This window comes from Phoxinus phoxinus, assembly GCF_949152265.1.
Source record: "Phoxinus phoxinus genome assembly, chromosome: 4".
Taxonomy (NCBI): Eukaryota; Metazoa; Chordata; class Actinopteri; order Cypriniformes; family Leuciscidae; genus Phoxinus; species Phoxinus phoxinus.
The window spans coordinates 32,177,217-32,201,896 of record NC_136879.1 but is presented as its reverse complement, the minus strand read 5'-3'; the positions used below and the strand labels follow the sequence as shown (position 1 = coordinate 32,201,896).

General features: G+C 39.8%; 2 protein-coding genes across 2 annotated transcripts; one reads left to right on the top strand and one right to left on the bottom strand.

Annotated features, from left to right (window-relative positions):
- Positions 1-4,766: 4,766 nt before the first annotated feature.
- Positions 4,767-14,262, top strand: dixdc1a (DIX domain containing 1a). Its single transcript, XM_079609294.1, has 15 exons — positions 4,767-5,668; positions 8,048-8,157; positions 8,242-8,396; positions 9,496-9,582; positions 9,666-9,719; positions 9,834-9,884; positions 10,077-10,181; positions 10,267-10,320; positions 10,492-10,581; positions 11,151-11,222; positions 11,325-11,486; positions 12,394-12,460; positions 12,767-12,875; positions 12,954-13,062; positions 13,163-14,262. Exons 1-15 carry the CDS (start codon positions 5,646-5,648, stop codon positions 13,244-13,246), a joined length of 1,332 nt encoding a protein of 443 aa, XP_079465420.1. The 5' UTR covers positions 4,767-5,645; the 3' UTR covers positions 13,247-14,262.
- A 373-nt stretch (positions 14,263-14,635) lies between these two features.
- pih1d2 (PIH1 domain containing 2) lies at positions 14,636-18,081 on the bottom strand. Its single transcript, XM_079611374.1, has 5 exons — positions 17,588-18,081; positions 16,722-16,845; positions 16,251-16,499; positions 15,279-15,559; positions 14,636-15,056 (listed from the first exon to the last, which is right to left on the bottom strand). Exons 1-5 carry the CDS (start codon positions 17,783-17,785, stop codon positions 14,922-14,924), a joined length of 987 nt encoding a protein of 328 aa, XP_079467500.1. The 5' UTR covers positions 17,786-18,081; the 3' UTR covers positions 14,636-14,921.
- Positions 18,082-24,680: the final 6,599 nt, after the last annotated feature.

Genomic DNA, 24,680 nt, shown 5'->3' with positions numbered 1-24,680 from the left:
CTGCTGCATGTTACTGTGGCCCTGTATTTATGGCCCACCCATAAACCTTATGTCAGCCGCTGATCTGTCTCCAGTTATGAGGTAAAGTGTTTTTTTGCTGCCCTCTTCCCCTCTGGCTCATTCAAACAAAAAAACTATTGACTCACCCTTCACTCATTCAGTCTCAAACACTGGGGTCTGAATAGTGTTAATGCCGCTCTGCTCACAAGCCTGGAAAAATATTTGCCTAGCTAAGTTGGAATGGTTCTGAGTGAAGCCTCCGTGTCAACTGGCCACATCCCAGCAAGCTCTTGTGCCAGGAGGGATTGTGCCACCCGTGCCCTGGACAGGACACGTCAGATACTATCTGCTCCCTCCTGGCTGCTATCAGAGGAGAACTCAGGCAGAAAGATAATATTATGCCCTAAAATGACGGGACTGGACGAATCAGCAAGATTGCTGATCTGCTGTAAACAGACATGATAAATGAGCAAATGGGCATCCCTGCCGTCCCATCTGAGAGAGTTGGACAGGTGTTGTGGAATTGGGCTGGAAACATAATGTCAGATGTGATGCTCCATGCATGTGAAGTCAAGTGTGTGATTCAAATATATAGGCTACACTGTACATAGTTGCATTCATGTGCTGGTTTGGGACTGGTTACACCAGCTCAGTTTTGCTTGAGAAGAGCATGACTATGTTGTATGTCTTGGAACAGCTACAGTATGGTGTATGGAACTGCTTCCTCTGGAGCGGGCTATGAATTTAATTTAACGGAACAGACTTTGGGATTTCTTCCACTGGAACGGACTCAGGGGGCCATATTTTAACGATCTGAAACGGAAGTATCAAACGCAAAACACAAGTAACTTTGTGGGCGGATCTTGCAAATGTAAAATGGGTTGGTCTGAAGTAGCTACATTACTCATAGTGTCATACACTCTAAAAAATGCTGGGTTGTTTCAACCCTATTTTGGGTCAAATATGGACAAACCCAGCCGTTGGGTTACAATTTTTAATAAAATTTTTAACCCAACGTTTAGGTTTGTCCATATTTGACCCAAAATTGGGTTAAAAACAACCCAGCATTTTTTAGAGTGTAGGTGTGGTTTGGGCGTAACGTGCAATAAAGAAATCAGGGCATCATCTCAAATTCCCTTTAAGAGCAGGCACGCTTGTTCCATGGCGGACTGCTATAATGGCGGATTTGCCAGGCACACGCAACTTACATGATGGTAAAGGTGATTTCTCAGTCTTCAGAATTTTGTTTCCTGGTTCTTGACGGACATCCCACTTTGTCAGATGCCATTATAGGTCTTGCCACTATTGGTCAAACAGGTTTGATCCGTCACTACAATTAGCCTGAATAATTTGGGTAAATGTGTAAGCTAGTGCCTATTTTTTCACATAGGCTATTCATGGACACCACAATGATTTCCCTCGTGTGGTAATATCTTTCCTTGTTATTATGTATGGTTTGCAAAAATATGAACTGCTGCGTCTGTATTGATGAGAGAAGCAAAGTGTATGCGCGTTGTACACACGCTACATTATGGCCAAGCATGCGCCCTTAAAATAGCATCTGAATAACGCACCACTGACTTTAGACTAGGTTTTTCCTGGTCTGTGGCGGACTTGTTTTCTGAAACTGCAAAATAGTACCAGGGAACATTTGCGCCGGAACACGCCTCCTCTTTTCCCTGAAACCGCCCCCGAGCGTATGTTCATTCCCTAGTTTACCGACTCGCGTCTGTGGAGGGAAAAGTCCGCTGTGCGTCGGGTAGAAAATAGGAATGATACATGCGTCGGTGTACAAAGTCAATTGACCCTTCGCAGGGAGCTTGATTGACAGGTGATCTGACCAATCATACTTCGCCATCCGCCATTTTGTCGGACAAAGCAGTCAGGAGAGTTCGTAGATTAACATGGGAGAATTTGAACTTGAAAAACGCAGTGTACTGACGCCTTTCCGCGGTTAAAACAACATTCCTTCTTATGTTCATTCATGTTTATTTGATGCTATAAATGAACTAGAAGGAAGAGATGATCGGTTCACGAGCAGCTTTAACTGATGCTCTACAGCGATCTGACAGACACATTAAAGAGCCACAAAACGGTATTTATTGTTAAAATTTCTTTTAAAAAATTACCAAATTTGAAAGGTGAGACTTTGTTTAATACGTTTAATATCAAAAGTAACCAAAAAATAACCTGGTCTGTCCTGTACTGTCAGCGCGCTGTCAGTGTCCTCTCTGCTCCACGATGTATTTCTCACTGCGTGAGAACATGGTTTGGCATGAGAGCGGCGTAGCTTGTTGGGCATAGCGACAGTAACTAAGGGGGGCGGGTCTTTGCGAACGGTCAATTGCGCTGGGTGCAAGATAGGGTCCAGAATGTTGGTTCACCATAGACTAGCACTATTGTCACACCTTCTGACTGGCTGATCCAGAATGATGAGGCTTGAAGAGCAGTTAGGTAGGCCTAGTATTTTAATAGAAACCAATACACAAATTAAGCTTACATCCAACACAAGACAAAGACCAGCAGCTAACAGGTGAGACTCTAATCAATTAGACAATGAAACTATGTGGCTGAATCCGAAATCACCCCCTAAACCCTCTCTCACTATTCCCTAGTACGTTAGTCCACTAATACAGTTCACTTGAAGAAGTGAATGAAAACGAGTGAGCGAATTCGAACAGCCTACATCGGTTGTACACTCGTTATTGTGGTGCAATGTGGGATTGAATGAGTGGACTCTATAACGTCCACTACGGTTTCAGACAACAACAAAATTGCTGTCCCCTCAAATAATCAACGCCACATGTTCAACTTGGTTTTATTTACATGTATATATCTTATGTACTTCTTTATGTATCGGCAAGATGGGGGAAATTAAAATGTAAATGGTTAGACAATGAACAAAATGGTCTACTTGTATATATTGACTCACAATTGTAGTTTGTAGAATTATAAGTAGCTTGTAGCTTTACTAAGCTTCATTTAGATTTCCCGACACTGCATGTCATTGACTGTATGAGTAATCTCTTCCAGTAATACTGAGGTTTTTCTAATTCCACTCCAAATCCACTGCCAATATCACCCTGCTCTGCACAAATCGGGAATGCAGCCATTATGGGATAAATGGGTTGTTCATGCATAGGGTTGCCACCCGTCCCTTAAAATACGGAATCATCCCGTATTTACAAGTAAGATGATGCGTCCCGTATCAAATCAATAAGGGACGCGATTTGTCCCGTATTTTACATTAGGCCCACATATAGTTGAATAAAAACATAAGGATTTTGCAGTATGGATAATACTAATAGCAAATATAAAGAAATCAATTTCTTAGTAGAGAAGCTCATTGCGTGATTGCATTTTAGCGTCTTTGTTTCTATAGCGACTGAGTCTCGTGAACATGCGCTGTAAACCTGCACGTTTTTAACCCCTTGTGCGCTGTTCGGGTCTCTGACCCCAAATGACGTTTGCTGAAATAAATAAAACATTATATTTGTCCAAATGATGTGAGACTTTGCACGGTTGACAACACTTTCTACATCTACAAAAAAAATTCAATAAATTTGAATAATATCTGTTTTTTATGTTAGTGTGGGGGGAAAAAGTCACACTTGTGTTGTTTCAACAAAATGTCATTTTGAAACATAATAGTTTTTTTTTTTAGGATTTATAGTTTTAGGAGGATTTATTATATTTTTTTTTACTTTAGGCTATATAAATAAATATTTTTTAAACAAAAACAGTAAAAAAAAAAAGTTAAATTCACTTTATAAAAGACCCACATTTCTAACGTTCATGGATATAGATAATTTGACATGGTTTAGTGTAAGATTTTTGCCCATCTTTTGGAAAATGCTGTTTTAAAAGTAAAGAAATTATCACTTTAGTAGATGGCTGCAGAGCTACACCATTTGCTATTTGACTAAAATACATATTTTCAATAGCTTTTAGTTGGATTCATATCTACATATTATGAAATCACAATTATAACAATAAAAATGACTTTGTCAAAGTAGAGCATTGGGGGGGGGGGGGGGGGTGAATGGGTGTCCCTTATTTTGCCACACTGAAGGTGGCAACCCTATTCATGCATGTCCATGGACTTATTTTAAAATGATTATTATTATAATTTAACATCATTATTTTTGGTTAAAACGTAGAAGTAGTGTACAATGTAAAAATAAAACAAAGATTATTGGAAGATTATTATGTTTTGCAAGAAAATACTATTTCAGTTTTTCGGTCTACTTTACAATTTCATGTTAAATTCAGTGTGTTACTTGCTGTTTCTTTGTAATTATTTGTGAAATTTACAAGTAATTTCTGAGTGAAAATTGCTTCAAAGTAAATCTTATACAGCAATTTTTTTGTCAGTGTTGCTGAATATCATTGACAGTTCTATTAACACATTCTCCAATAATCAGAATAATAATGTAACAATTAAAAAACAAGTCAAAACAGCTCATATTGTCATGACATATTGTCAATAAAATTACACACACACACACACACACACACACACAAAGGGGGGGAAAGGCTGGTCTGCAGACTATACGTTTTTGCACAATTATGGGCATCTAAGTAATTTCCCTTTCAGAATGTCAGAATAATAAAATAGCTTTATTATTTATAACAGTCTGGCTTGATTTCAATGATTTCATCAATGGAGACAGAGTTGTGGGACAGTATGCTTTTCTCTGATTTTTAGCTGACGTGGTCATACTCAACGCCCTCTTTCTCTCTCGCTCTCTCTCACTCTCACAGGCACACACACATTCGCTCTCTCATTTCGACATAATACGACAATAGAAGATGTAATTCACACAGTGAAATCAAGCACTTATCATAACCTACATGCTTTTAGTTGAACGGAGCTAGCTATTTAAAGTGTGTCATCTTCACACAGACACAACCATTTTTTTCATCCTGCCCACACCCACCCACCCCCTTCCATCCTGGAGCCCACCGCTCCGTGTGAAAGGGAGGGGTGAAGATGGAGGAGGGGAGGGTAAACAGAGCCGGGCTGAACCATGTCTGACTCCTAAAAAAAGGAACAAGGGAGGGGGAAGACAAGGAGCGAAGAGAAACAGAAAGGCAGAGGAAAAATCCCTCAGAACTGCCTCGAGAGAGGCATAAAAACAGGGAGAATGAGAAACTGGAGTCTTACAAGTCGCAGAAGACAACGTGGACATTCAAGAGGGGGGACGGCAGACCATTCAAAAGCCTTTTTCTCCCCTGTTATGGCTCAGAACTGATAAACAGGATTACCTCATGCTTATCATAGAAACACATGCTGCCTCTGATTGGGATTTCCAATGCTGAATCTATGGGAATAGTCAAAAGGTCAGGTTTGCAGCACGAGTGTTAAGGATGTCCAAAGGAAAACCTGCCAAACAAGCAGGTAGGTAGGGTACGCACGGACCGGGACATTTGCATGGTCTGGGATCTGTTCTCCATCATCATCATCATCTCCAACAGACTAGACTAGCTACGTGGATACTGGGATTTGTGTGGTGCGGTTTCTGATGTGCACACCCTTTGGACCGGCGCTGTGCCGTCTGCTATGTTGATGACACACTGCTGCTTCCTCGAACCCCACGGGATGGGCTGGATCAGAATGGGAGGTTAGAAGGGCAAATCGCATCATGGGAGCCAAACAAATGAAATGGTATGAATGAAGTTCTACAGCTCCCTAATCTTTTCCTTCCTGTTTCCATCTTCCATTCCATTTTGGATATCCCAGGATATAAGAGCCATACTGCTTATTGTCTATAAGTTGGACTGCGATATTGTATGTGGCTGTATGATATGATAAGGTTTAATAATGAGTGAAAGTGACTTGCACATCCCTGTTTTCTCACTCTGAATGTATGTCTCAATTGTGAACATAAGAGATTGATGTGTGGGTGTTGCCTGCTATTGTGAAATCACCTAGCAACCGGGAATCACTGGCTTCAATATGGTCAGTGCCATCTGTGTGATTGGTAAATGCTCAGATAAATGAATCCATTTGGTCCATAAATGTGTTGACATTGGATTTTGATACACAATACATCATAAAGAGGTCATGCAAGTGGAGCAAATGTCTAGGGAGAATATTTGTCCTCGCATACAAATGTTACATTATGTTAGACTCATTAATCTGTTATGCAAGAGGCTACTTGGTCTGTCTGGACCAGCCTTGAAAAGATAGAATATGTGATTTATTGTATAGCAGCAGTTATTTAAGCAATATCACACAAGCAAGAGTGCTGTTCATATCAGCATTGCAAGACGCTATTCATACAGAATGCATTTTTGCTTTGGAAAACTCCCCGCAAGATGCAGGGAAGAGGAATGGAAAAAAAACACAAGATCTAGAGTTTTTTAAAAGTTAAACTTCTTTTAAGTTGAGCGCTGTGTTTTTAGAACAGCATGTTTCTGTTCATGTGCATGTTAACATAGAAAAACGATTAAAAAGCAACTCAGTGGAACACAAAAACAACCCTTAAGTGCAGACACATTTAACTTTGTTCATACAATTTTCAATAGGCCAGCGAAATCCAGTAATTTCAATAGGAAACCACCCGATCAGGAACTTCGAGTGGTCAGTAATTCTGGTTACACTTTATTTTAAGGTGACGTACATTGTACTTACTCAAATAAGTACCAAGTAATATTAATGACATGTACTTACTAGAGTTACAGTTAGGGTTTGGTTTAGGCAGGTTAGTTACTTGTAATTATGCTTAATTTACTGTTATTACTATGGTAAGGACATGTAGTAACCTGTAACTACAGGTACGTCACTTTAAAATAGTGTTTTTCTAATTCCTAACAGCACATGATATTGCTTTCATGTCAGTTCAACAAATATAACTTTAATTTAAAATACTTTACATTTTAAATACAATATTCCTTATTAATTTGTCTATTTTTGGACCGCCAATGAAAATAGTTCCAAAATGAAGTAACAATGTTACGTGCCTCGTATAGCAAAACACACAATACTGGCCTTACTGAAAAAAACGGTATGCAATGAAGAGGTTGAGTGAATGATTCAATGATGCACTCATAAAGATATTCGGCAGTTTAGTTCCTAAACGAAATAGTGTTTTAAACTAATCATTTGAGTACATGATTCAATGACTCACCCGTAACGACATTTAGCCGTTTTGTTTCTTATGAATCAGTGTTTTGAATGAATCAGTTGAGTGAATGATATAATATTTTCTAACAAAGGCAGCAGCTTGTCACTTCCCTACTGGCATATAATCACTTCTTTTTTTCTTTTTTTACCCCTACAGCTTGTGAGGAAATGGATATAAAACATGTCCATTAAATAGCGTCTGTTGCAAATAAACAAAACAACCCCATTGTTCATAATGCATTAGGATAAATAATGTACAGTGAAATATAAATAGTCTTAGATGAGCCAATCAGATTATGTTTTGTATCTGGAGTGGTTTACTATAAACCAGCATGTTCCTCTCTGTAAAAATAATCAACATTCAGTAATATGACAAGTATTCTGCTGTAATTTCATGCATGTGTACACAACGCTTTATGTAATCATTCTCAGAAGCTTAATCAAGATGTAATCCTGGCTAATAGTCCTCATCAAAATGATGCTAATCGACTGGGAGAGCTGCTTTGTCTTTTATTCAGTGCGACAGACTCCATTCTGTCTTTATTTCTTTGTTAGACAGATCTCAGTTTCGATATCATATTCCCGTGCCAGAGGAACAGCCAGGGGTGTTTGAAATAGAGTCTCTCATTTCATCTTTACTGAAAACAGATGAATGACATGTGACTTAGTTAGGAATGCTCGAGAACTTTGTATTAGTGTGGTTTGAAACGGAAAACCTGGGTTAGAAAAATGACATGTCTATTGTAACAGGAATTTCCCTAGATTTTCTGTTCAGTTACATGTAAAGTGAACACATACCTATGTACACAAAAGGCTTTCATTGTCATCAAATTACGCCTGCTGGTTACATGACTGAAAATTAGGACCATACAAATACATGGTTATCTTGCTCACTGATTCTTTGCAACATCTCTCCAGCCTCAGTTCATCCAGTCCAGCACACACACCTAAGGAGGAGTATATTATTGGCAAATCTGGAGATTCGGCAGAGCTAGTGGGGAATCATACGGAGCAACCGCAAAGCCTAGGTATGATGTATCCCCTGCTTGGTCCCACACAACATATCTTTCTATACTTTTCTTATATTATTTTGTTATTTGTTTCCTTTGAAGAGGATGTAGTGAAATCCTCAGCCACCGAGCCGTCTCCTGGCCCAGAGCATGCTGGGAAAGAGGAAAGCAGCACATGGGAGGAACAGCTATGTGCCCAACAGGAACAGCTGGAGAAGGAGATGCAGGAGACCAGGAAAATGGTGTCAAGGCTTCAGGCGAGTTATTAATCGTACACATTTATAAATGTTTTTTTCTTCAACATCAGGCTTTTTATGTCAAATTATGCGAAAAGATAATAATACCTTTCAAAAGTTTGTAATCAGTCAGATCAATAATTTTATTCAGCAAGGATGCATTAAAATGGATAAATAGAATGATTTCCGAAGGATCATGTGACTGAAGACTGGAGTAATGATGCTGAAAATTCAGCTTTGCCATCACAGGAATAAATACATAAACAATTTTTATATTCAAATAGAAGGCCATTTTATTATTATTATAATAACACCACAATATTACTGTATTTTTAGAAAAATAAAAGCAGTTGAGCATAAGTGACTTTTTTTTTAAAACTAACAGACCCCATATCGGTGTATATTATGTGAATATATTATTGTGTATTTAGAATACGTGTGAATTTAGGATACATACAATTCTATAGCTTTAGCAAGACAAAGTCAGCAGTCATATTGCAAAATATTAAAACATGTATTTTCCAACAATATCATTTGAGATGTGGTGGAAAGGATCATGATATCTTTCACAAATAAAAACTGTATAATATGAAAAAAAAAAAAAAAAATTACAAATGACAGAATGTTTCCACAATGTGTATTTTATACACCGGACAGTTAACTAGCGAGTCCACAGGGTCAACATTTTGGAAACACATGTGTAATACCTCCACTACTACATTTTAAGCAAAGAATTAGTGCTTGTAAAAGTAAAGCAGTTCATTCAGTCGGATTAAGATTATTACTTTGCACAGATTGGCAGACTTTCCTAATCCATCATGATTAATGTCACTCTTCTAAACCGAACCAATGACCAAGCATTTCAAGCTCATCAATCCAGCATTTCAAAGCCTCCTTTTATTTGCCGCGTATCAGCATTACTATAGAAGGCATCTTTAATTCTCTAATGCAAGAGTTATAAAGATGGAAAGAGGAAATACAGCTTTAAGTGAGATGCTGCTAGTCTAATCATCAAACAGCATCCAAGGCTGATCACGTGATGACTGTTGTTGGTGCAATAGCATATGTTCACAGCGAGCGGACTAGTTTTACTCACATAACCTCACATGTCTTCATTCAGGCTTTACTGCTGCATGGGTCACTACCTGAGGACGAGCAGACATCTACTCTGAGCTTTGGAGAAAGTACCAGCTCAGAGCAGCAGCTGGTAACACTTAGTTATGCTTTTGTGCATGTCTCGTATACAGTCTATTACGGTAATGACATATCCTTTTTATTCTGCCATTGAAGATTTTAATTCGCAGTCGTCTGGACCAGAGTACGGAAGAGTCTTTAGATCTGAAGGTAACTTAAATTGCTGAAAAGAAACACTGGCTGATGTGCAGTACACTGTATATATATATAAGCTGGATATACTACAATTTGCATATTGAATGAGTGTTTTAATGTGTTTTTCAGAGAGAACTTTTAAGATACAAGCAGGAGGCACGTAATCTGCAGGCCATTAAGGTGAGACCAGGTGAAATTAAGTGTAGAAAGTATTTACAGTTATAATAATAAATTGTGTTAATTTGTAATGTTATAAATAACAGAATTATGTATAATTATTCAATTCTTTAATTTTTTAACATCAGCTTTTGCAGTGATTTGTTGCCATTTGGTGTAATTAGGGTTTGTTTCTGTGTCCATCTGTTTACCCAGGATGCCTTGCAGCAGAGAATGTCTGTGCAGGAGGACTCAGTGCTGCAGATCAAACAGGAGCTGCTCAGATCCAGCATGGCCAGAGAGGAACTGGAGGGACATAATGTGAGTCTGACAACAACTATAATACAAAAGTGAAAGAAAAAAATTGTAATTGCATTTTATTCTTTCGCTTTATTTTGTTGTTTAGGTGGAACTGGAAAGGAAGTTGAGCGAACGGAACCGATTGCTCAGTGAATACAAAGTAGGCAAATTCATCCTAATCATGCTGAGTATACTTGAATCCTATCTAGTGTTCTTTAATCATCTTTAGTGTTTTATTTAATATAGGGCTGTGTTGGTTCTCCTGCATGGGGGTAAATCTGTATAGTAAATCCATAAAAATCCCATTTGTCACATGCACTTATCTTTGTAGAAAGAAATTGGGCAGAAAGACAGACTTCTTCAGCAGCAGCAAGCAAAACTGGACGATGCCCTGCACAGGATCAGTGAAAGCTATCATAGGGTAACTAAAACTATAGGGCAAAATGGACCCATTTCTGCAATAATTGTATGTCCTATTAAAGGGATAGTTGTGTTGAAGACAAAATATGATATTTAGAAGAATGGTGGTAACCAGACAGTTGAGGTAGCCATTATCTTCTATAGTATTGTTTTCCCTATAGTATGGAAGTCAATGGTACATTCATATTACATATTAAATGGTCTATACAGTCAACTGTCTGGTTACCGACATTCTTCAAAATATATTTTGTGTTCAACATAAGAAAGCTTGAGGGTGAGTACATGCTGACAAAATAAAAAAAATTGGGTGAACTATCCCTTTAACGTTTATATGATAATATTGTGTATAAACTCACTGTAGTTCTCATTTATTACACTAGAGGGCGCCATAGCACACCAAGAGTATCAGACTGACGTTTACTTCTAAATGTATTTAGCTTTGTTTACATAGATATTCCCATAAAATGCAGATATAAATAACAGAAATAAAAACAGCTTTAATATAAACTATAATATGACTTTCAATTAAATGTGTAATGCTCTACATTAATACTAAATTGTTTGCTACAGTTGTCAGGCTGTGAGAATAATGGCTACAGTCACATGATGGACACATCGTCCACTGTTTTCCAGCACAGAATGGTGAGTCATGTCATTCTTCACTTAAAAAAAGTATTCGCTCGATTTCTACTAAATGTGTGTATTTAGTGTTCTTTGGTTCTGGCTGAATGTGTGCATCATCAGGGGGACGAGCTCCATCTGGTGCGAGACGCTCTGCGCAGCCTGAGGGACAGTTTCAGCGGTCACGACCCACAGCATCATATGCTGGACACGCTGGAGCAGGGGGTGGCCAGTCTGGTGGACCGCCTCCACACCACAGAATCCAAGAAAAGGCAGGAGAGAAAGGCAAGGTCAACCGTTAACTGTATCCAATATTCTGGATAATAGAAAATGTGGGGAGAAGTAGGGCAGGGATTTGGTTCAATGTATCGGTTGTTGATTGGATTTTGAGATGTAGGGTGAATTCATGTTATTTTGGACCAATCAACCGGAATTCACCCCTTGGTGCAGGGGGCGGAGTTTAAGTGGACTAAATGATTGAAGTCCTGCGTACATCACCAGAGAGAAGTCTGTCGTTTTCTCCAGAAGGTCTAGTTAGTAATTATGAGAAACAAAGCTTTTTGATACTTGGAATCAATTGAATAGCAAAATTATTCAAAGTGCTCGAATTCCAGACATCGGTGACGCTTGCTGGTAAGAATGCAACGAAAACTCAGCAATTGGTTTGTAAAAGGTGTTTTTATGCTGAGTTTTCTTGAAAGTAGATTAAATGAACAAATCATCTGTCTGTATAATGTTATTTAGTTTATTTAATGGAGAGCTTGGCTAGTTGACTACTAACTCTTCCTTTTTATTAGCTATACAAATGCGTCATTAAAAATGTCTACAAATTTCTGAAGTTGATTCAATATCAGGTAAACCGTATAAACACTGGTTCATGGGTTCACAGAGATCACAGCCTAGCAGCGAACCATTGAAATTTTGAAACATTTTGAAACATTTACTTTGTGAACTAACTGAAATCCGTGACTTTGGTAGTTTGATACATGCTCTGATTTGCAAGGGTTTTGAAGCTTCACAAACCATGTTTCGAAAGTGCCCATCACTACCGGTTATGATGTTAACATTATGAGGTCAAAACAGCACAAATGAATAGTTCACAGTAAGATCTATAACAGGCATTTAGAAAGTAGATACAGTGAACTTTCATTTCATGCCAACTTTAAAACGATTTGTTGTACCACCACCACAGGGTTCAACCAGGTCTCCTGGACGAAAAGCCAATCACACGGACCGAGAATCATGGCCATCAAGCTCAAGTAGGTCACTTCAATGCTATTCAGCAATTCATGCAGGGTTGCCACTTTTTAGACCAATGAATGCATTTTTTATAAGCTTTCAAGTAATTTGTGATTACTTGACTTAAAAATCATTCAAATTCAAACCTATTTATTTAGATCTATCTGTGAAACGATTCATTGAAAAGAACCAACTCAAAAGAACGGTTTGCTCACAAATTTAACATGCAAGATACACAAGATCAATATCTAACAATTAAAATATTTTAGAGTAAAAGCGTAACTAGAAAAAATAATATAGGCTGTATACGTTTTCTTTTTTTCCAGAGATGGCTCATTCTCACAGTAGCCCTGTTCTTAGCGCGACTGCCTCAACCAAAGTACTCTACTACACAGATCGCTCTCTCACGCCCTTCCTAGTCAACATCCCTAAGAGGTGACTACAAGCATGACATCATAGCATCATCATATAGAAGTCTCGTGATCTAAACATGAACTATTTATTTATTGGTAGGCTGGGGGAGGTCACGCTACAGGACTTCAAAGCAGCTGTGGATAGACACGGCTGTTTCCGATATCACTTCAAATCGCTGGATCCAGAGTTTGGAACGGTGAAGGAAGAGGTGAAAATCACACCCCATGTTCTGAATTAGCGAATGCTCGGTGTCTTTCTCTAAATGTGCTTTGAGTATGTGAGAAATAACACTGAATGCCGTCTTTCAGGTGTTTCAGGACGACGCTGTTATACCTGGCTGGGAAGGGAAAATCGTTGCATGGGTGGAAGAGGATCGTGGAGAGGGGAGATAGAACATGAGGGTTCAGATTCGTTCAGAATGTATGCTTTACCCCACATATACCTCATCCCTAGCCTGGTTGACACCAGGCCCTTCTCAGTTGTAACTGAGAGTGGGTCTGGGGCATTCACAGCCCATTTCCTAAGGGGCGTCACCAACGGACGTCGCTCAAATGCCTCTGGGCGCAATTGGATAGACCTAGGACCAATCAGAGCGATCGTCATCGTGTAAAGCCCGCCTCAACACTTGTGATTGGTGCCTCGATTTGGAAAATTTGGAAATGGGCTTGAATGGGCTCTCGGCCAGACGGACTTGCAGAGCAAATCTCAAATTTGCCGGAAGTTCGTCAGGGTTTTCCCTGGCTACCTCATCCCAGCAACTCTGAATCCTTTGTCCTGTGCTAACTGTGAATCTCACCGAACCTGTTCACTATGTCATTACATCAGGTTTGTAAAATAGAGTATATGCATTTTGAAGATTGAAAGAAATGTAATATTATTAAAAAACAGTTTACAAGTAAATACTGATTAAAAGTGTATTGAAGTTATTGTACATTTTGTTTTCCAAAAAAACTAGTGTTTCAACAATGCCATTGTGATACGTGAGCCAGAAAAGAAGATTATTTACTGAGTTTTTGTCTTGTGCAGTGACAAATAATAAACATGTCGCGTTAGTTGCCAAACTGTGACAAGGACATCACACATTGTGTGCATGTATTGTCCATATGCCATTTCAAGAGAACATATCATATCAACATATGCACACATTCTCTGTAATATATTTTTCACTTAATGTATGTCAACCTTTCTTGACTGTCCTTCAAAAATAAAGGGTGGTAAAAGCAGGGACCACTTTGTTTGTAAAAAATTTGTAACATTTGAACATATTGAAGTATTCCCTTTGAAAATGATTGTACTTTTCCTATCAAGTTTGCATGTCTGTTCATAGTGTTTGTGTTGTAAATGCAAATGCAGTTGACACTTGTCCACCCTTTTATTAAAGACATTCTGTGCACTGGTGAAGGCTTATTTCTATATGCAATTGTCTAAAATTGCGGCGATGCACAATATATCAATGTCGGCGATGCACAATATATCAATGTCGGCGATGCACAATATATCGATGTCATATTGGTTATCTGGCAATATTAGAGTTTTTCTTTTCTCAGTATTGGGTATTTAATTGTTTATACTCATTTTTCATACTTTTACATTTCAATTACATTTGCAGTCATGTAACATTCACTTGAAGTTAAATTATTTAATAACAGTTAAATCTAATCTTCAGCAAATCTCAAAATAAGCTTCCATTTTTTATACTGTACTTTCTAATGTTGTGATGCCTAAATTCACTTTAAACATATATATATTTTTTTAAATATACGTATAAAACCACTCATATTAGTGTTCTATTTGTTTATTTAAACAAAACAGTACAGAATTTTAACATCAAACATTAATCATTTAAGGTTCTTATAAATTTAAGAGTAGATGGTTCTGTCTGTGAATGGAATATGCCTCTTGAGATGGGCCTAAAATGAATTATAATGCATTGAAATTATGTAACCTTGAATTTGAATGCACATCTAATTATCTTTGGGACAACAAATAATAATACAACAATATATTTCTCCAAAAATGATTCGGAAGGTGTTTATATCCTCGGTTTCTTGATTAATAAGAGTGTTCTCATAACACGGTCACTGAAACATTTAGAGTCTGTTCCTTCTTACTAAACGTTGCAATGCACGTCTCCTCTTTCACCGACTCAGGAAATGGAAGATGGAGATAATAAATGTCCTCAACTTCCAGGAGAATATCATCCTAGAAAGTAAAAACCATCCCTTTATTGAGTCCACATCATGAATAAAAACCTTTAAAAATATGTACACTATAAGGGCTGTAGAAAGGTTCAATCAGAACTATGGAAAATTAGATTTAGTCCCAACAGAAAAACTGATAATGAAACATATAAGATAAAATAAAAGGCATTTGTTTGGTAATTAAAACTTCACCCCACACAGCTGGCATACCGGGAATACTGACCTGAGAGATGCTGAGCTGGCACTGTGACACAGATCTCACTCCAGGAAGCTCCACACTCAGCTTCAGGCTCCTAGTTGAGCCGCTGCTGTCAGGACAGACTGTGAGATGATGCCGGGGTTGTTGTGGCTGAGATTGGTCTGATTCTGTGCTGGAGATCACCTCAATGAGACCTGATCGGGCTGGTTTTTTCTCCCGCTCCATGCTCAGTTGGATGGATGAATCCTCATTACTCTCAGTCTCAGCCAATCGCAGTGAGGAGATCTGCTGCAGGAGTGATGGGGCTATTTTTTTTTTTTAAAAGCGGTAGAATCACTTAAAGGGTTAAATCACTTAAAAATGAATTTTTTTATTAATTATTCACCCTCGTGTCATTTCAAACCCTTTAGACTCTTAGTTCATCTTCGTATGACATCATAAAAGTAATCCATGTGACCCAAGTGGTTTAACCTCAATTTTATGAAGCGACACTTTAATGCACAAAGCACATAATTTACCACTTTATTTACTAAATATTAATATCCAACGCACGTTCACAAGAGCACCTTTTGTGAATGGTTGATACGCATACTTGTTGTTATGAAGCAAGAGCAGATGCTGTTGTATGAACTAATATTTTTGCAAATAAACTGGTAAATTACGTTTTTCTGCACAAACAAAGCACTCGCATCGCTTCATAAAATTATGGGGTTAAACCAATTGGGTCACATGGATTACTTTTATGATGTCTTTACTACCTTTCTGGGGCCTGAAAGTGGTAGATGAGGGAGGGGAGGGTTTGGAATGACATGAGGGTGAGTAATCAATGACAGAATTTAAATTTTTAGGGTGAATTAACTCTTTAATATTGCAAAATCACATAATTTGCATTCCAGCTGGTTCATAATGAGGTTAGCTAGTTAACCTCTGTAGCTCTTAAAACCTGTAAGATGAAGCTCAAACGGTCTTTACATTTCTAAAGCATGTGCATTTCACCTGGTTCAGATTGTGGCTTATTGGCAGAAGATTCTGGTGTATGCGGTGACATGAGACGCTGCTTCATATCCTGAATGCTGCCTTTGATTTTGTCTTTGGTGAGTTTGTAGCGTTGGGACAGACTCAGATTGTGCTGTTGTTGGATGAAGTTCACAGCAAGCAGATGGAGCTGCTCTTTCTCATGTTTCTCTTTCTCTGTCGTTTCCAGAACCTCAGGGTTGAAGGCCACATCAACAACACTGTATCGCTCTGCAAAACACACAGGAAATCAGAATGTCTCAAGATAGAAAGGTGTTTAAGAATCAAGTCAAAGAAATAGGAAGTTAATCAAGGACAAAATAAAGTAGGTTAACAGGCAAGTTACGTGGAATGCAAGACTACGAACCAATGCATAACGGAACAAATGCCACCTAAAAGTGAGTCTTTTGGTTAAAGAAAATCTTTTGAAAGCAGCAATGATGAGATTTGTACCTTTCTCCTCTGTTACTTTCTCCATTCGTCCTCCACACACAGGAACAGGATCGCTGTAAGAAGTGGCCGCTGGTACGCGTTTCCAACCGCAAATGTTGATGTACAATACATCCTCCTTTGGTCCCTGAAAAGTAATCAGACATAAAATATTTCTCAATTCACTTCATAATTTATGATTTAATAATTATTTGTAAAGTTACATGCCATCCATTTTTTACTTTTACTGTGGCACCATGGTTCAATAATGCAAATGCCATAATAAATGATTATCACAGATTCACATTCATAGCGTTTGATGAAATTTAAATACCACTTCTTTATCATCAGTAAAGTCCAAAAACATGGTAATACCATGTATGTTTACACCATCAAATCAAATGATAAGGCCTCTAAACTACTCTCATATGTGAAACTCGAATATCGTGCAAAAGTTCATTCATTTCAGTAATTCAACTTAAAAAGGTGCAACTAATATATTATAGACTCCTTACATGCAAAGTGAGATATTTAAAATCAAGCCTTTATTTGTTATAATTTTGATGATTATGACTTACAGCTATGAAAACTTTTTCACAATATTCTAATTTTGACTTTGGGGTTTTCATAAGCTGTAAGCCATAGCCTAATCATCAAAATTATAACAAATAGGCTACAGGCTTGAAATATCTCACTTTGCTTGTAATGAGTCTAGGCTATATAATATATTAGTTTCACCTTTTAAGTTGAATTACTGAAATATAACGTTATAAACTTTTGCACGATATTCAAACTTGGAGTTTCACTTGCAACTGCAGTGGTCGATTTGTTTGATAAGATCTATAAAATCAGTCAAAGCAGAGTTTCGTTAAAGGTTGATGGTGGTTTACCAGTAACGTTACAGAAGTGCGGATGCAGGCGTGCGGCTCCGGCGGGGAGTGAAACTCCGCTCCCTCGCGTATCTGGCGTTCAATGAAGGTCCTGTAGGCCTCCGGATCATTCTGAGACATGTCATCTAACATCGACCATAACTGATTCACCTGCTGCAGAGCTCCTTTATTAACGTTATCATAGCCAGGAATTGCCATACTTGAAATGTATCAAAACAACTGTAACAACTAAGTTAAAAGAAAAGTTAATATGACTAATAGCCAACTAAAAATGTTTGGAACAAAACGGACGTTTCGCAGATACTATATTTAGTAACAAACACTTGGAAAAACGATAATATTTTGTAGAAGAGCTAGCAAATGTTCAGTCCCGGACAGTTTTTTGTCCCCACCTTGTTGAACTCAAAGGTTACCATAGAAACTAATCTAACACATGCACTGTTCTTCCGATAGATGGCGTTGTTTAGTCAAAATAACTGCTTCCAGGCACCAGTAAACCGAATCCCCAACTGAGGCTCTTTTAAATAGCCTTAAATAGAGTTTTGTCTTACTAAAGATATTTGTACTCAATAATATTTTTTTGTAAAAACAAACAAAACACAATTTAAAGTAACCACAAGAAACTGTGATGGGACGAGGCTTAACAGTTACAGTTGACGTTAGCGTTACCCTCTTCTCTTGATGAAATCAATTAGACCTTATTTACAGCAGCGCCATCTTTGAACTGGAATGAAAGAGGCTGTGAGGGATAGACTAGACATAGGCCTATCTCTTCAGTGGGTTGTAGCTACTGTTCTGCAGACAAAACACTGCAACACACACATATCTTACTCGTTATCAAAACAACAACAACAACAACAAAAAGAATAACTGTGGAAAATTATAACTGATCCTTATATGTCAGCCTCGTTTCATACCCGTCATGGCGCTGCTCTGAATAAGGTCTATATTACAAGGTGTAAGTTCACTTTAATGACATATAGGCCGGGAGCCAGGTCCACTCCTCAGGATGTTTTTTGCTACCTTTTTTTCACTATTATTTCCTATTATCTTATACCTTGGGCCATCACAAGTTGATAATGACCACCCCCAACTCGGCCCCGTTTGGTCTCAGGGGCCCAAAAACTCCCTTTTTGGGAAAAGCTTTTGACGGAATTATGTAATTGTGAATATTAAGGTACTGCAGCTACATGAATGGTCATATAACCCTAAAATTTTGCATGGTGTATCCTGACACATAGGGGAAACTAGCAGAAAAAGATTCTGGGGATTTCTGCCTTTTTGCTGTCAAATATCACCATCAACATACCCCAAAAGACCAAAAAATGTCTGTCCGCCTGACAAATTGTCATCAAAAGTGATAATTTTCAAGCATTTTATTATACATATCACTGCCTCAAATGTACATGAAAAACTTCCCAAGTTTATAAGCTTCAATTTAAGACCAAGATGACCTTTCTGCCTAGTGGATTACAGCTGGTATAACCAAAGTTCTCCCCTGTACCCCAAATCGGAGGAACAGAACTTTCAAGCATTACCATTCCAGATATGGGATTAACCCCTTATATTGGCATCAGCCATTACATATTTAAAACAGTAATATTCTATACTAAACCTAAACTAATCTATATATCATTTGAAAACTTACAATCTCTAGTTTACATATTTGGTGACTGATTTTCAAAATAAATTACTGTGGAGCCGTAATTTATCAATTTGCAACAATCATATTTTCATACTCCTAAGGCGTGTTCAGACCTTTATTTTGAAATAGTGATGAACATGAAAAATCATAAAAGAATGGTAGAAACCTCAGTTTGTTTTCATGCCAAGAGTTCAAAAGATAGCATCCAATTAATTATTTTAGAAAAAAAAGGTCTGAAAATGTTTTAAATATAAAGAAAAAAATAATAGATTCGCCATTTGTGATGTGGCAGCGAGCTATAATGCACATACATGTTCTTTTTGTGTTTCTTAGAGGTTGAATTCATTTCAAAATCTGCCAAACTTCCAATACTACTTCTGAATGGAATGTCTACTTCATAAATTGTATGAAAATTTTAAAAATAATGGTTCAGATCACTCAAACAACAAATGGAAATAGAGGCGCCCTTATATGGGCAGTAATGTCAACTAGTGAAAAAGTTTGGTACTGCGCCCAAACAAAATCTCACTGAAAGCTTATTTTTTGAGATGTCAACCCAAAATTTGAAACACAACTTGTTCAGATTTTTGGCTTAGATTTTTTTTTAAATCCACCAGGTTTTGAAAATATATATTTCATATAAAATATGAATAATGAATAATACAATTTTTAACTGTGTACAGTTCCATAAACTCAAACTTATATAACTTTTTTTCTGTTTAACTTTCTTAATTTATTTCACTTCTACAAAAATCTGCCAAATGTCTTCTTTAAAACAAAACCAATCTTACATCTATATTCAGATGTAAAGCATTCTTGAATTACAACCATTTAAGTTTGGAATGTGCATTTTCATGTCTATTAAAAAAAAGGGGGGTGCCGCTTAAGGAGTTAAGCATATTTTTTGCATAAGAACAATACTTCTAAAAAGAGTTGAGACTTGACTTACATACTGCTATACTATATGAAGTGAATTGCACGATGTTTATTCAGTAATGTTATGCCCCTAGGTGGACTAAGGTCAGGGTGCAACATAGGGTACAATCACACAAAATCAATTAACCAAATGTCCATCCATCCATCTTCCGCTTACCCGGGGCCGGGTCGCGGGGGCAGCAGTCTAAGCAGAGATGCCCAGACTTCTAGACTTCCCTCTCCCCAGACACTTCCTCCAGCTCTTCCGGGGGGACACACATAGACATAGTCTCTCCAGCGTGTCCTAGGTCTTCCCCAGGGTCTACTCCCGGTTGGATGCGCCAGAACACCTTCCCGGGAAGGCGTCCAAGAGGCATCCGGAACAGATGCCCGAGTCACCTCAGCTGGCCCCTCTCGATGTGGAGGAGCAGCAGCTCTACTTTGAGCTCCTCCTGAGTGACCGAGCTCCTCACCCTATCTCTAAGGGATCGCCACTCTGGAGAAAGCTCATTTCGACCGCCTGTATCCGGGATCTTCTCCTTTCGGTCAGGACCCACAGCTCAAGACCATAGGTGAGGGTAGGAACGTAGATTGACCGGTAAATCGAGAGCTTTACCTTGCAGCTCAGCTCCTTCTTCACCACGACAGACCGGTACATCGACCGCATTACTGCAGAAGCTGCACTGATCCGTCTGTCAATCTCCCGTTCCATCCTTCCCTCACTCGTGAACAAGACCCCAAGATACTTGAACTCCCCCACTTGAGGCAGGAACTCTCCACCAACCTGAAGTGTGCAAGCCACCCTTTTCCGACTGAGAACCAAGGCGGCCGGATTTGGAGGTGCTGATTCTCATCCCAGCAGCTTCACACTTGGCTGAAAACCGTCCTAGTGCATGCTGAAGGTCCTGGGTCTGATGGGGCCAGCACGACAAATTCATCCACAAAAAGCAGAGATGAAATTGTGTGGTCCCCAAAACGGACCCCCTCCGGCCCCCCTCCAGCCCCTGGCTGCGCCTAGAAATTCTGTCCATAAAAGTTATGAACAGAACTGGTTGCAAAGTCAAACATGCACCGGGAACAAGTCTGACTTACTGCCAGCAATGCAAACCAAGCTCCTGTTCCAGTCGTACAGGGACCGGACAGCCCTTAGCAAAGGGCCCCGGACCCCATACTCCCAGAGCACCCTTCACAGGACACGGTGATGGACACAGTCGAATGCCTTCTCCAAATCCACAAAGCACATGTTCATTGGAGTTCCACGACCGAGACGAAAACCGGACTGTTCCGCACTGAATTCACTGTTCGTGAACTCGAGGTTCTACTATCGGCCGAATTCTCCTCTCCAGTACCCTGGCATAGACTTTCCCGGGGAGGCTGAGGAGTGTGATCCCCCTGTAGTTGGAACAAACCTTCCGGTCCCCCTTCTTAAAAAGAAGGACCACCACCCCGGTCTCTCAGCCCAAAGTTACTGTCCCTGACCGCCATATGATATTGCAGAGGCGTGTCAGCCAAGACAGCCCCACAACATCCAGACACTTGAGGTACTCAGAGTGGATCTCATCCGCCACCAAGGAGCTTCTTGACTACCTCAGTGACTTCAGCTTGGGTGATGGACAAGTTCACCTCCGAGCCCTCAGCCTCTGCTTCCTCAATGAAAGACGTGTAGGTGGGATCCTCTAAGTATTCCTTCCACCGTCCGACGACATCCCCAGTTGAGGTCAACAGCTGCCCACCTCCACTGTAAACAGTGTTGGTAGGGCACTGCTTCCCTCTCCTGAGGCGTCGGACGGTTTGTCAGAATCTCTTTAAGGCCAACCGGTAGTCCTTCTCCATGGCCTCACCAAACTCCTCCCAGGTCCGATTTTTTGCCTTCACAACCACCCGGACTGCAGTCCGCTTGGCCTGCCAGTACCATTCAGCTGCCTCAAGTGTCCCACAAGCCAGCCAGGCCCAATAGGACTCCTTCAGCTTGATGGCATCCCTTACTTCCGGTGTCCACCACCGGGTTCGGGGATTGCCGCCTCGACAGGCACCGCAGACCTTATGGCCACAGCTCCGAGCGGCCACTTCGACAATGGAGGTGGAGAACATGGTCCACTCGGACTCAATATCTCCAGACACCCTCGGGATCCGGTCGAAATTCCGGCAGAGGTGGAAGTTGAAGATCTCTCTGACAGGGGACTCGTTCCCAACAGACCCACACAGTACGTTTGGGTCTGCCGAGTCTAACCAGCTTCCTCCCCTGCCATCAGATCAAACTCACCAACAGGGGGTGATCAGTTGACAGCTCCGCCCCTCTCTTCACCCAAGACATACGGCCGGAGGCCAGATGAAACAACCACAAAGTCGATCATCGACCTCCGGCCTAGGGTGTCCTGGTGCCACGTGCACCGATGAACATGGTGTTCGTTATGGACAAGCTGCAACTAGCACAGAAGTCCAATAACAGAACACTGCTCGGGTTCAGATCAGGGGAGCCTTTCCTCCCAATCACCCCCCTCCAGGTGTCACTGTCGCTGCCCACGTGGGCGTTGAAGTCCCCCAGTAGAACAACGGAGTCCCCAGTTGGAGCACTTTCCAGCACCCCTCCCAGAGACCCCAAGAAGGTCGGGTACTCTGCACTGCCGTTCGGCTCGTAGGCACAAACGAAAGTGAGAGAACTATACCCTCTCATTTAGCAGGGTGAACTCCAACACATGGCGGCTGAGCAAGGGGGCTATAAGCAAACCCACACCAGCCCGCCGCCTCTCACCATGGGCAACTCCAGAGTGGTAAAGAGTCCATGCTCTCTCAAGGGGCGTGGTTCCAGAGCCCAAGCCGTGCGTGGAGGTGATCCCGACTATCTCTAGTTGGAACCTCTCAACCTCACGCACAATCTCAGGCTCCTTCAGCGAGGTGACGTTCCACGTCCCTAAAGCTAGTTTCCGTGTCCAGGGATCGGGTTGTCGAGGCCCCCGCCTTCGACTGCCGCCTGATCCACTTTGCACCGGTGGTGGTGAGCCCACGGGAGGGCAGCCCCACGTCGCTCCTTCGGGCTGAACCCCGTTGGGCCCCATGGGGGGAGGCATATGAGCCCCGGGCCTGGCTCCAGGGTAGGGCCCCGGCTGCTCCATTCAGGGCGCTTTTTATTCTAGCATAAAGGGTTTTTGAACTGCTCTTAGTCTGTCCCGTCATCTGTTTGCCTTGGCAGACCCTACCAGGGGCATATAGCCCCGGACAACATAGCTCCTAGGATCATTCGGGTACTCAAACCCCTCCACCACGGTAAGGTGGTAGTTCAAGGAGGGGCCAAATGTGAGATTTATTAAAGTCCACAAAGTCCTCACAAAACAAGGAATAAAGATGGCTTTGGTATGCAGTCTGTTATCAAAAAGCCAACCATGGATTTCACATAAACACACAGACAGGCAAGCTAGAACCACTATGGTCTGAGGGCGACATCATGGATAAGCAGCAAAAAGGTCTAAGAACCAAATAAATGTTTTCTATTTTATGTTTGAGCTGTATTTTAGTTTCACCATTTGGCTGTAAAGAATGTTTACCTGTACAGAAGGTTACTAACGTTTACTCTATTGAAGGTTAGCTTTTTGATAACAGAATGTACAATAGTCATCTTTATTCCTTGTGTTGCGAGGACTTTGTGGACTTTAATAAATGTGATCCTGGATCACAAAACCAGTCACAAGTCGCACGGGTATATTTTGTGGCAAAAGCCAACAATTCATTGTATGGTTCAAAATGATCGATTTTTTTTTAATGCCAAAAATCATTAGGATATTAAGTAAATATCATGTTCCATTAAGATATTTAGTAAATTTCCTACCTTAAATATATAAAACATTTATTTTTGTGAGTGAAGCACAATCGGGAACATAAATGCACAACTGTAAAGGCGATTTTCTCAATTATACGATTTTTTTATTTTTTTATTAGGCCTATTCATATTTTATATAAAATATATATTTTCAAAACCTGGTGGACTCTAAAAATGCAAATAAATCAAAGCCAGAAATCTGAACAAGTTGTGTTTCAAATTTTAGGTTGACATCTCAAAAAATAAGCTTTCAGTGAGATTTTGTTTGGGCGCAGTACCAAACTTTTTCACTAGTTGACATTACTGCCCATATAAGGGCGCCTCTATTTCCATTTGTTGTTTGAGTGATCTGAACCATTATTTTTACAATTTTCATACAATTTATGAAGTAGACATTCCATTCAGAAGTAGTATTGGAAGTTTGGCAGATTTTGAAATGAATTCAACCTCTAAGAAACACAAAAAGAACACGTATGTGCATTATAGCTCGCTGCCACATCACAAATGGTGAATCTATTATTTTTTTCTTTATATTTAAAACATTTTCAGACCTTTTTTTCTAAAATAATTAATTGGATGCTATCTTTTGAACTCTTGGCATGAAAACAAACTGAGGTTTCTACCATTCTTTTATGATTTTTCATGTTCATCACTATTTCAAAATAAAGGTCTGAACACGCCTTAGGAGTATGAAAATATTATTGTTGCAAATTGATAAA

Excerpts from the sequence above, each read along its gene's own strand:
- dixdc1a (XM_079609294.1), top strand. The coding sequence starts at position 5,646 with ATGGGAGCCAAACAAATGAAATG. Across the intron at positions 10,182-10,266 it reads AGGAACTGGAGGGACATAAT|GTGGAACTGGAAAGGAAGTT; the intron begins GTGAGTCTGACA and ends TTTGTTGTTTAG. Across the intron at positions 10,321-10,491 it reads GATTGCTCAGTGAATACAAA|AAAGAAATTGGGCAGAAAGA; the intron begins GTAGGCAAATTC and ends TTATCTTTGTAG.
- pih1d2 (XM_079611374.1), bottom strand. The coding sequence starts at position 17,785 with ATGGCAATTCCTGGCTATGATAACGTTAATAAAGGAGCTCTGCAGCAG. Across the intron at positions 16,846-17,587 it reads GCACTTCTGTAACGTTACTG|GGACCAAAGGAGGATGTATT; the intron begins GTAAACCACCAT and ends ATTACTTTTCAG. Across the intron at positions 15,560-16,250 it reads TAAGCCACAATCTGAACCAG|CCCCATCACTCCTGCAGCAG; the intron begins GTGAAATGCACA and ends AAAAAAAAATAG.